This window comes from Protopterus annectens, chromosome 3.part1 (genome assembly GCF_019279795.1).
Source record: "Protopterus annectens isolate FY-2018-M chromosome 3.part1, PAN1.0, whole genome shotgun sequence".
In the NCBI taxonomy this organism is placed as follows: Eukaryota; Metazoa; Chordata; order Ceratodontiformes; family Protopteridae; genus Protopterus; species Protopterus annectens.
Genome location: NC_056732.1, coordinates 1,353,743,544 through 1,353,757,278, shown reverse-complemented (window position 1 = coordinate 1,353,757,278; position 13,735 = coordinate 1,353,743,544). Strand labels below are relative to the sequence as shown.

Genomic DNA, 13,735 nt, shown 5'->3' with positions numbered 1-13,735 from the left:
ACATTGATCCCTTTTCTGCCCCAGTAGCTTCCATTCTAGAATTCTTGCAAAACTATACAATGAAGGTGCAGCTGCAGCTACTATTCGAGTTCAGTTAGCAGTGATATTCATTTTCCATTTAGGTGAATCTGGCCTCAATGTTATGTCACACAGACTATGCAAAGCCTTTCTTCAAGGTACTTTTTTGTTAAGACCACCTATTAAAGACCCTCCAGCACCATAGGACTTGAATTTTGTCTTATCCTGGTTGATTTTTCCCCCTTTTGAGCCAGCATCATCCTGTGATCTCAAATTTTTTACTTGGAAAACTATTCTTTTGATAGCTATTACTTCTGCTAGAAGGGTGTCAGAGCTGCAAGCCTTGTCAATAAAGCCCCCTTACATGCTTTTCTACAGAGACAGAGTATCCTTATGAGCAAACCCTTCCTTTTTACCCAAAGTATGTTCAGAATCTAATTTGAACCGGTCCATAGAACTACCAGTATTTTTCCCTAACTGTGAGAATAAGGCGGAATAAATGTTGCACCAACTAGATGTACATAGACAATTACGCTTCTATTTAGATAGGACAAAGAACTTCAGAAAATCTGACAAACTATTTGTATCCTTTTCAGATTCAAAGATGGGTGCTCCAGTTTCTAAAGTGACACTTTCAAAATGGCTCTCAGATTGCATAACCTTCGTTTACAAATCTCAAAACAAAGATTTTTCCCATAAAGTAAAGGGTCATTCTACAACAGCCATTGCAACCTCTTCAGCTTTTTGACCTAGACTGCTATTGATACCATTTGTGCTGCAGCAACATGGGCAAGGCTACATACCTTTAGCACTCATTACAAAGTCGATTTGGCCTCCAGGAACAGGGCCTCCTTTGGTTCCACAGTTCTGAAGAATATTCTCCCTTGAGCCACCCAAGAAAGATGGTGCTAGGGATGCTGTCCCAACCTAGTAAGAATGAAGGTGAGATAGGACAACATCACATAAAGAAGTTATGTACTTACCATAACTTTCCATGTGTGTTGTCCATCTTTCCTTCATTCTTACATCCCACCCTCCTTCCCTGAGCCCTTTGCTCCTAGAAGACCGAGTTGATACAATTGGCTATTAGCGATCTCTGACCTTCTTGATTGCTCTATAAGGTATTAAGCAACTCTTATTTAGTATTCTATTTATATCTGCAAACAAGATCTGGGGAACTCTTCTAGTGCATTATGGGATAGGGTTTAGCCACGAGCTAGTGGAAGATCTCAAACTTGTGTATTAGATTGAGTTTGATCCGAGGATCAAATCCGAACCCAACCTTGTAAAAATGAAGCAGAGATGGACAACACACATGGAACGTTATGGTGAGTACATAACTTCTTTTTCTATAGACTTAGAAAGTTGCAGGAGTAATAGTGTTTGCTTTTACTTACATTTTCTGAAGGAGAAGTCAGAAACTCAAATGTATGTCATTATTTACTGACTTTACTTCTCAGAGCATCCCAGTGATTTGCCAGGAAACCACAAAATTTATGAAGAACAAACCAAAAATATGAGCCAAAAATCTGGACATTCTGCAAAAATCTGGACAGTTGAGAGGTGTACACACAAGGGTAGGTTTGGCATAATGGACAAGGTCTTCACTTCATAAATACAAGGTGCAGGGTTTGATTCTGATTTCAGTTTATTGGCTAAGCATAAAATGGTCCTTCAGGGCAGTTAGCCTAGTCCTTAGCTATGAACCTATGAACAAGCATAAAGTTATAATTCAAAATAAAGGGATAATGAAGCAGGGGAGAAAGTTCAAGAAATAAAGAGAGAGACAGAGAGAGAGAGAGGGATTTTCAATGCAGATCCTTAAAGAGAATAAAAACAACCATACAGAATAGTTTATTCATAAAGCAGAAGAAAGTAGTCTAAGAACTAAGCCAATATGAACATGAAGAAATAAATTTTTGCCAGTAGAGATGACTGCAAGTAGAGGTACAGAAAATAGGCAAGAGGGGGCTAGAATTTACTGGAGAAAAATGGCAAAGGAACCAAGGTTTTGGGAGCAAATACAAATAGGAAAGGGAATAGAGTGGGATAAGGCCAAGAAGAGGTTTGGACTACAGGATATAGACTGCCGTACCTACCAGGTATTGACATTAGAGTATAGGCAAAAAGAGAGGGCTAGGGGAATTGTAAGTGGAAGATCTGCTCTTATGGAGATTTTAGTTGAATCTAAAACAGAAGTTGATAAAAAGGGATAATTAGTAGGGCATATAAAATATTGCATGATAGCTATAAGAATCATTCAGAAGAGGTTAGAAAAGATTGTAAGGAGAGACTGGAAAAGCTGTTTACAAGAGAGCAAGGGCGGGACATGTTTATGGCTCCCAGTGGCCTAATGGTTAAGGTGTTTGCCTTACAAACACAAGGTGCAGGGTTTGAATCTCACAGGGGATAATTGGCTAGGCTTAAAATGCCTCACAAGGGCAATTAGCCTAGTACAAATCTATGAATCTAAATCTATGAAGTATGCAACAAAGTCCAGAAAGTTTAGTATCAGTGCTTAAAAGTGTTTACATGGGTATTTTTTTTTTACCGCAAGCAGACTTCAAAGAATTTTTCCTCAGGTAAATAGCAAATGTTGGAGGTGTGATAGGGAAGAAAGAGGTATCCTGGAACATTATATATATATATATATATATATATATATATATATATATATATATATATATATTTTTTGTTTTAAACAAGAAACATCTTTTAATCACTTAATGATATACGCAATAGTACATTTATATAAACAAAAACAAACCATATTGGCATATTTTTAGTTGCAAACATTATACATCACTTATAAGCTAGCCAGTCACTGTCAGTCGGACATTACATAGCTCATTCAAATCCTGCCTTCTTTTAAATCTCATTCCTCCTGCAAAATGTTATCTTGCATGTATTGTTCCCACAATTCCCATTTTTTTTCCATGTAGTTTGCTCCTACCCTTATCTAAAGATCCCATTTCCAGTTGTTTTATTTGTTACTATAATCACTACTTCTAGTACAGTTGGTTTAGACGTTGATTTCCATTTTCTATTAATTGCTTTTTGGCAGCCACCATAACTAGACTCAGCAAGGCCTTACTATGTCTGGGCAATTCCGATTCTGTATCATAGCTCAAAAATATTACTTCCTTAGTTATATCAATTTGCTCACCCAGTATTTTTGATAGAGTAATCTGTAGGGAATTTTTAAAGTCAGTCTGCCAGCTCATTACACTTCCAAGAAATATATTCCCAATTACTGCTTTTTTCCCCATCACACCTCTAACATTTGCTGTCTACCTGAGGAAAAATTATTTGAAGTCTACTTGGGGTATAAAAATACCAATGTAAACATTTCCAAACAAAGATCCTAAATATTCTAGACTCTGTTCAATATGAGGGAGACATACATATATCGCCCCATTTTTTCTTTGTGAATTGCTTATCCAATCTCTCTTCCCAATCCTTTCTAACCTCTTACTGGAATATATATTTTGGGAGTGTAATGAATTGGCAGATTTAAAAAAAAATCACAACAGAATACTCTGTCAGAAATATTGGGTGAACAAATGGCTAACTAAGGATATGATTTTTTGAGCTGAGGCACATGATCTGAATTGCCTAGACAGAGTAAAGCCTTATTAAGTTTAATTCTGTTGGCTACCAAAAAATGCAATTACTAGAAAATACAGAAGTCTAAACCAACTGCATCCTGAAGTATTGAATATTATAAAATAGGTAAAGGAACTGGAAGAGAGAGATTTAGAAAAGAGGTGGAGCAAATTACATAGAAATAAATGGAAATTATGGGAACAATGCATGAAGAATAATGTTCAGGAGGAAGAAGAGTGAGGTTTAGGGGAAGGCAGTAATTCAGCAATTTTTGTAATGTTGGACTGATGATAATTACAAACAAAGAAAAGGTATGTGATGTATAATTTATGTAAATGGAAAAATGTTAATATCATTTGTTTTATTTTCTGTTAATGTATGTTTGTCTATGTCTTAAGTGATAATTTAATAAAGGCATTATTTAAAAAAAGAAATTATTTGTTGCATATCATAAAACATAGCAAGGATATATTTGACCATATGGGCTTGGCAGTTTATAGCTCTGAAGACCAAGGTTGAGGAAGTATAGATCCTCTTGGCATACCTGTTAAATGTTCTGCTATCCTTCTCATTGGGAATGAGGTTGGAAGAAGCTGAGGGTTTGGAAGCTCCATCCGTATCCTTGGAAATGACAGCATGATCTGCCAGAGGATTTCTGGAAAGGTACTCATGTGACTCTGACATCTTCTTTGGACTGTCAGACTTCTTGGGTGCAGGAGATTGAGCATTAGGAGAAGAACATGCAGAAATGAAAGTGTGCTCTAAAGCCCCAAGAACTGGAGGTATTGCCAGAGGTTTGTGGGAGTGTACATTAAAAATGTCCTAATACCTCTTCTGACTTTTCAGAATCTCTCTTCCTTCCCATTTAAGCATGTCTTCCATTTTGTAAATAGTGCCAGAAAATAAAATTTCCTCAACAGGAGAACCAAAATAGCTTTTTTCCCCTCAGATTCTGACACATACAGGACTGAAGTGGAGAGTTTAGACTTATAATCTAACCCTTTCTCATCTGAGTCTGAAAGTAGCACTTCCTCAAATGAAGAGGGGACCTTTTCCTCTTAGAATTAGCAGAAACTGGGGGTGAGGTTTGTAGAAATTGAATAGCGAGCAAAATTGTGCTATTCATATTGAAATCCCTTGATACCAGTTGGAGTTGGAGAAGGAGATGCTTTTTTGAGATTTTTGCTTAGGAGACTCCTAAGCAAAAAAAAATAATTATTACAGTCCAGCAGCAGTGACAGTGTTATTTAAACATCTAATATTTTAGTGAATATATCATATGACTGGATTTTGCTTTGACCTGTTAATATGCTGGACTAAGATATGTTTATAGCTGTTGGCATGCAACCATTCATTTTTGTGACTTTATGAATACTGCAGGTGTTTCACACACATGCATACATTATACTGCATTACATTACACTATGCATTGCGTTGTACCAGTTCCTCATTCCAGCATTTAAAGTAGAGCTGTTCTTCCAAGCTTCAGTAATTTGTTTTTGCATTTCCACATGTATGTTGATTGATTTGGGAATTTAAACAAAACACATTCCGTACTTTTTATTAACGGCGATTCATAAAATGCCACCTTTGGTTTTAGTACATCTGCCTGGTAAGATAGTAAATTAAATAAATGAGAAACAAGTTGTTCTTATTACTATTATTATTAGCAGTACTACAGTTATTATTATTGCTAATATTATGATTATTATTGTTTTTGTTTTGTTTAGCAAGGCCATCAGGGATCAAAAGAAGTAGATCAGCGTGGCAAGTCTGCCCCTGTTATGAGAGCAAGGTCTTTCTCTCTTACACAGCAATATCGTGCAGCTGCTCCACACAGCCATCTCACAAGGAAAGATCATACTGATGTTGCTGCTGGTGTCTCTGCAACCTCTGCTAGATTAGTGAGTGCATTCCTTTTTAACATTATTTTTAGAGACAATATTGCATTCTGACAGCAAATTTTGGATAATACTGCTAAACAATTGTACACAGTGATAAGCCAGTGTGGTTATTATTTGTTTTAAGAATACTTCCCTACATCTGCTGTCCCACTGTATTTCAAAACTCCACTAATATGTGCATTGCAGCTTTAGTTTGCTTAATTGTTTGTAAGTGCATTACCAGGCAGTTGCTGTTACTGTTTTCTATACCCCAAAATGCACCCTCCAAAGCTTTGACCAACATCTCTTGGATATATAGAAGCCCAAAAGAATCATTGGAAAACTTACCTATAAATACTCAGTATCTCTATCCTGCAACAAACTCCCTTACAGCGCAAGAGCTACTACACACACAAATAGTTTCAAAAAAGCACTAAAAGATACCCTCTCAAATTTGTGGATCTCTTCCTGCCACAACACTACATACCCCGTCCTTTTCCTGCCTCCTTCCCTTCTTTCCTGCCCGTTACCTTAACACCTGTACTAAATCTTCCCCAAGCTCCTAAGCTGTCTCACTCCACATCATATGCTTCTTATCTTTAACAATACTCTATATCTGCCTTATTAACTATTCTTACTAATTTTAATTTTTTTTCCCTTGTACACTCCCTTATCTCAAATATGTTGTAGCTTGAGTTTCCAAGATTGCTCTACTATGTTGTATCCAGCTGCGTAAATAAATATGTAATTGTTTCCATTTATGTTTCCAGTAAACTTCCTTTTTTCTGACATGATGTTGTTTAGCTTCCCGTAAACTTACTTTTTCTCTGATATGATGTTGTTTTAGCCTCCTAAAATGTTTCCACTATTTTGTATCTTTTTTGCCTACACAACTAAGTTATGCCACAGTTTGTCTCAAATTTTATGTTTCAGTCTATGTTTTCTATTAATGTTTGCAATGCTCTGGAGCTTTTCTCCTCGGGTCTGTACTGAAAGTGGACACTGGCTCAGTCAGAACAACCAGGTTAACAAATGTCAAGTAACTGACTAAATAAATAAATACAGTGTTGTAGAAATTGCTTAGCATCTTAACTGTGGACAATGGGAACCCGTTTTATAGAGTGTATATTTTATAATGGGCTACAAATCTCAGACATCAGGTATTAGAGCTGAACAAACAGGGTGTAGCTAGTAATCTGTTAGAAGGGAATATTCCTACTGCTATGTTACCTCTAATATCATGAAGACAAGTAAAAGCAGGTGTCCTGTCTATTGCCTCCAGTTTTCATCTTTAGTTGACTAGTGCATATCCAGCCTCTTGAAATTACATCTTTTTCAAAGAGAATCACTTCAACAGTAAGTCATCAAATGTGGGTTCTATCCACCTTGTAAATCTGTTCCTGTACAAAAATTCTATCAGCTGTGTCTCACTCCATAGGAAGACCAGTACTGGTCTTGCACATCATTTGTTTGAACCTTGGTTGGTGTGTCAGGTTCTTTTATTTAATGTCAGCATTGCAGAGTGCTTTCTTGAGTTCTTCTCTTCATTTGAGTGCTTCACATCCTGCTTTACTGTTTAACTATTTTTCTGGATAGTGTTTCATGCTCTCCTAATTGTGTGTTCTTTTTCAACTGAAATCTTCATGCATAAAAATTAAAGTATTTCCTTGTAGTTGTAATTGTACTCCAACTTTTACCATAACATTTTTTATTTTAATTCTTTCACTTTTTGGCAAACATATTCCAGGGAGTCTGATGACAAAGATGAGAAAAAGTATAATGTAGTGAAAACTAATAAAGTAAAATTGTCAAGGAAAGCAAACATAAAAAAATGTATATCCATCTCTTCCACTTAAAATTTTGAGGAAAGTACTACATTTCAATTTATTCTCAAAATCAGGAATGTTAAGTAATTTACTTTAGTGCCATAATTCTCCTCACTATACCTGAATGCTGTCAAGAGAAAAGCTCTTAGCAGTACCTTCATTGGTATCACCTAAGATTGTGTCACATCAAGGAGTTCCATCAGAGGCTGAATGTAATAATTCTGTAGCAGTTGCACAGTCTAGGTCTTCTGTGTCTTTCTTTAGTCTAGCTCATGCCTTACTACATCCTTCTTTTAACTGTAAGAGGTTTGTAACGGGATATTTCAGTTTAGTACCTTACATTTCATTGAAACAGCAGAAGTCTATGTCAGTTGTTTCACTGGACCAATATCAGTCTGTAGGTAGAACACAGAAATGTGAACATTTACAGGTACCTGCAAAGGTTCAAGAGGACAGGAGGAAGAAGAAAAGAGCTCCTTATCCAGATCCATATAGAGAAGAAAAAGATTTTTATATGAGACAAATAAGTTCACCTTTTTCTGAGGATTCTCTTCTCTTTTCTTCTTCCAAATCTTCAGGCTGTCCACCAGAAGTTCCTGCACCACCCTTACCCCCTTCTAATTATAACTACTAACTCTGAGATTGCACATGGACTAAGGGCAAATTTCCCAACCCCTGGATTTGTGCGATCTTGGACACCTGACAGTCAACAGTCTAGTCAACCATATGCAGTCCCAGATGGTCGACAGCTGTGTGAGATCGCACAATTCTTAGGGTTAGGAAATATGCCCTTTACCCAAGTTTTTGCTCACCTAAGCTCAAGGAAACACCCTGAATCTACAGTGTTATTTAGCAGAGACTTTAATGCCATGCTTGATTCAGTTAAGGATAGAACTATTCCTAACTTTGAGTGACACATTTAATCGCAGAAAATAATAAGCCAATACAGTAGGGAGTTGTATCAGGAAAAGATTGCCATCTTTTTTTTTTTTTTTATCTAGAGGAGGACTAGTTCATTTTTACAAACCCAGGTACTTTACAGTCTAGTAGACTAGATCACTGGTTGGCCTGCAGAGATATTTCTAATGGAATGACCCAGGTGAGGATGTTACCAAATCTGATGTTGTCTTTTCTATATACTCCTCAGTTGATGGGTGTCAGATCTGACTCTGTTGCTTTTTCCAAGCCTGGGATCCATACCTCTGACTCCTCCCCTTATCCATAATCTCTTCCTGTGCCCAATATTACCTCAGATCACATTTGCCACTCATAGGGTATGGATGTGATTTGTTGGCTAAGGCTCCATTTTAGCTAAGTGCATCATTATTTCCTTTGGGCTCTTCCTTTTTGGTATTGTGATCGTGTACTGTTAGTGTAGGACTCTATAAACTTGTAGTTTCTTCCCTCCCCTTGCTGGAAAAAAAATTCTCTTTGGCCTCGTTCATGCCTTCAGTGTGTTTCTTTCTGTCTTCTGACTGGTTGATAGCTAGCAGTTGTTACCATTGTTGTTTTTTTTGTCAAATACTTGTATATTTATATATATATATATATATATATATATATATATATATATATATATATATATATATATATATAGGCTTACCGACATAATGTTGAATGTTATAATGTCTAATAGTCATTTGGTTGAAAAATAAGATCTCAACCCAAAACATTGAATTATCAAAATGTCTACAATCATTTCATTGAAAAAGCAATGAGATCAATTCTACTATTTTGCAGGGGGGCATATGCACCCCCCACCCCCCACTTAAATATATCAACTCCGAGATTGCACTACAGTGCAGAAATGGGCAAATTCAATAATTTCAGCATTGTACGTTTAGACTAATTTTACTTCAACATTTTGATCATTTAAAATAGTGTGTTCAACCAATTCAGTTTCAACCATTTAGCATTCAACATTATGTCGGTACTGTAAACCTATATGTGTGTGTGTGTGTGTGTGTGTGTGTGTGTGTGTGTGTGTGTGTGTGTGTGTGTGTGTATATATATATATATATATATATATATATATATATATATATATATATATATATATATATATAAATAACACAAACGCAGGTTCAGCAAGCTACTTAAATCCACCAAGTAGTAAAACGAAGCTGTACATCCACTCAAATCGTGAAGTGAAACTGTTGAAGAATCACAGAAGGCACCAAAGGACTAAAAAGTCCACAAGTTTATTATAAAGTTGTAAGCGTTTTTCGTTTGCCTCAATCGGCTAACTTCATCAGAAACATTGTTAAAGTGGGCAAAAACTCCAATTTATATAAGCAGCTGGTTAGTAATTAACCAATTACACACATTACACATTACCAAATTTAAAAGCACCCTAATATCAAAAACAGCAGCAACTCTATTCATATAAAGAATGGAAAATAATATTAAATAAAAAAGAGTAATTAATGTAAAAGGACAACAACAATCACTAGTGTGTAAAAATACTATATCACTCTAAATTCACTAAAATGTGACAACAATAATACTCTAGATTAAACTGTCAAAAGAGACCTAATTTAAAAGAAGTCAAAGTTAAACTTTTATCAGCTATTTAATTTTGATGTATTACTAATAAGACACTCTAAAATAGTTAGCAGCAAGTACCGAGATACCTTAGGTGACTAACACTAGCCAACCTACTAAAGAGGAAATCAGATTTACCTCTTTAAACTTTTTAGTTTTAAGATACTACTAATGGAACAAGAATCATTCAAACCAGGTGGATTATAGGCGTTAAGCCTAACTTGCCAAGTTAGCTCAAGCTCTTCTAATTTCAAGGGTCTAGGCCCACCCCTACTGTCGAACTTGACTTGATCTATGATGATAAAATTGAAAGCATGTTCTTGGTTGGTGGAAATATGTTTAGCTAAGGCATTTTCCAGTTTGTGTTTATTGATCGCATATTGGTGTTCATATATCCTGTCCTGGAGCCTCTGCTCCGTTTTTCCTATATAGAAAGCAGGACATAATCTACACCTAGCTAGATAAACAACAAAACTGGAATTACAGTTGAATTTATCCTTGAGTTTATATTGTAAGCCATTGATGTTAAAACTGTTGGTCACATCCACAAATTTACAGTAGTTACAGCTTTCACATTTTTTCATGCCATTACAACGGACAATAGGAGTATTCTTTTGTTCTAAGATGGTTTTCAAGTTCCTCGCTCTTCTAAAGGTTACACTAGGAAAATCACCTAGTTTAGCATATATGTTGGAATTAGTTTTAAATAATTCCCAGTTTTTCTGCAATATTCTAATGCATGAGTTACTATGTAAATTATAAGTGGTAATAAAGCTTAAATTAGCTTCCTTAACTCCACTGTTCTGAGTAGTGGAACTTTGCATCAGATTCCCAACTGCACCACTCCAGTTAGACAGAGGAGGGGCACTTTTAATCTTCAAAAGTGGTATATACACTTTATCTAATCTCTTAGCTTTTACTTCATTAATAAGATCATCCAAGAGAGATTCTGGGTAGCCACAATGAATGAACATACTCTTAAGGAGAGAACATTCTTCAAAAAAGTCATCATCCAGGGTTATCATTCTTGAAACCCTCACCAATTGGCCCTTTATAACTGACCTCTTTTGGTAGAAGGGATGGCTACTTGAAAAATGGAGGAACGTGTTTGAATAGATACTTTTTCTGTAGATCTTAGCTACAAAACTCGCCAACTCATAGTTTTTAACCAAGCAGATATCCAAGTATGCTATAACATCTGTGTTAAATGTAGATGTAAACTGTAAAAATTGGGTAGTACTGTTAAAGTATTCTAACACATTTGAACTCACATGTTCATCTCCATTGATTAAAATAAATATATCATCAAGGTAACGTGTATACAAGACCAGAGAGTCACGAAACATGTTGTTCTTAAACACAAATTCTGACTCCCAATAGGCCATGACAAGGTTCGCAATACTAGCTCCGCAAGGTGACCCCATCGCTACCCCCACTTTTTGAAGGTAGAATTGGTCCTGAAACATGAAAAAGTTGTTAGACAATACTAAATCTATGAGTTCAGTAACCAAACTAATCTCAACTACTGGAGCTTTGTTCTTGCTAAGCATTAGGTCAACCCATTCAATAGCTATAGTGTGAGGAATGCAAGTGTATAAGTCTCTCACATCAATAGTGAGGAAGTTGAAATTAGCATTAAATTCAAGGGACTCCATCTTCTTCAAGAAATACCATGAATCCTTGCAAATTTGGTTCTCATGAACTAAATATTTTTGAAGTATTGCTTCCACTACATTAGCACAAGAATATGTAGGTGAACCTCGACTATCAACTAGTGGTCTCAATGGTGGATTTTCCAAGTTCTTGTGTATCTTAGGGATGCCAAAAATAAACGGGTACCTAGTGTAAGATGTTGACAGATAGTTATAAATTCTCTGTTCAATTCTACCATCAATATATAGGTCTTCAATACAATTTTTAATTAAGCTGTAAGCTTTGTTCACCTCTGAACATGAACTTACTTCATCAGAGCTAGTATTCAATAATACGTTCATACGTTCTTGGTAATCACCATTATCAAAAACTACCAATCCCCCTACCTTGTCTGGTTTGCAAAACTGTAAACCTTGAGACTTAATATATGACAAAAATTCACGTTCTTCCTTACTCATATTGTAAGAAGCCTTATACTTATACATGTCTCTTACAACATGTCTAATATCTAATTCACAAAGTTGTTCAAACATTTGCAAAACCGGGTGCAGAGGGGGGTTGTACGTACTAGGAATATAAAATTTGTCAGGATCCACAGTATTTAGAACATTATCCATTATTAAATTAAAGTTTAGCTTCCTAGTGAATGTTTTAATGTCAACAATAGTATTAACCACATTTATTGGCTGAGATGGGACAAAAGTGAGGCCTTTAGACAGAAATTCTACAATTTCTGAACTAATCTCAATAGATGAAAAATTATATAATTTGAAATCACCTGCTTTGTTCATGACAACTACTGGATGTTGGTGGCCACCTTGCCTGTTCAAGGAGGTCAGACAATCAAAATCCAGTTGTTGATCATATTGCATACTCAACAAAGGAACTGTAGGGTCAGTACCAGACATACATACTGCATCATGATGTTGAATACAGGCTATCAAGTGCTGTTTTTGTTGTATTTTTGTTTGTTCCTGTGTTGATACGGTTGAAAATTGTTCTGTTTTGGCCTGGGACCCGTACTGGGACCATGCCGAAAATTCTGCTGTTGCTGAGGATAACTGTTATTATTATGGCCTTGGTGGGCACTTCGTAGTCTATCACTCCATCGAGCTTCACCTTGATCAACAGGAATACTATTGTTGTGGGTTATACTATTGTTGGTAGGAGCCAAACTGTCACTTGTGTCTTCATTAGAATGCAACCCCACATTAAGATCATCACTACAGTTGTTACTAGTGGGAATGATGCTTGAAGACTTAATTGGTTGACCAGAAATAGTGTAGTTTTTTCTCCAAACCTGGTCAGGCGAAGGGTCAGGATAAGCAGTACCTGAGTCATACGCCTTGCTATCCCTCTCTAGTTTTTTAAGTTTGTTCATCCTCAGTTTAGTCATGTAATGGTCAATACTTGTGAACACTCGTCCATACTCATATTTGTATCTACTAAACTTGAAGTCGAGTTGGATGCTTTTGTCAAGATCAGTTATTAGATGTGATAACTCATCAACCCACAAACTATAATATTTGATCATTAAGTCAAGGAGTTCAAAACCTTGATGGTCAAATAGTTTAATTAAATCATTGTGGAATGGAGAATTAGCTTCCAGTCCTGTAGGATATGAATGTCGCCGTAACCCTTTAGGCACCACCCTACGTGTAAGACATTCACGAAAATACGCAATTTCTAATTTAAGTTTTCTTAACTTTATTAAGTGTGCATCGTAAGTTTTCAACTTTGATACTATATTATCAGTAAATTAATTATTACCTTGGTCTGAAATTTGGCTATTGTTGTCATTACGGAACTCATGCGAAAAAGAAAAACAATCTGCTAACCATGAAGCCAGTGATGACCCAGCACTAAAACCTTCCGTACTGGTCTGTGCCACTAAAGCTGGTTGCGGACGATTATCCTGTTGAGATACTATAACAGGAACTGTGGAATTAGGCCTACTTGCTTCCTCTGGATGTGCTCCAATACATGGGTCTATATTGGAGACTGTTGGCACTAAATGCAACGCTTCATGAAAGGTTACAGCGTTGGAAACTGGACTAATAATTCCTGGTATACTTACCACGGTATTATGTGGTATAAGTACTTGGTCCGTTGTTCTAGTGCCCGAACTGTTGGCCCTCCCTCTTAAATCTGCTGAAGGATTATGACCAACCACACTCTCCTGTTTGGCCATTCTCATCTCCGGAT

The 13,735-nt window shown here is 36.2% G+C and overlaps 1 protein-coding gene across 1 annotated transcript in view; it reads left to right on the top strand.

The window, feature by feature from the left end:
* MAPK15 (mitogen-activated protein kinase 15) overlaps positions 1–13,735 on the top strand; it is a 1,649,688-nt gene that overhangs the window by 1,514,269 nt on the left and 121,684 nt on the right. The window contains exon 15 of the mRNA XM_044067386.1: positions 5,355–5,528. Within this exon, the coding sequence (XP_043923321.1) occupies positions 5,355–5,528 (174 nt within the window). The remainder of the gene's footprint in view (positions 1–5,354; positions 5,529–13,735) is intronic.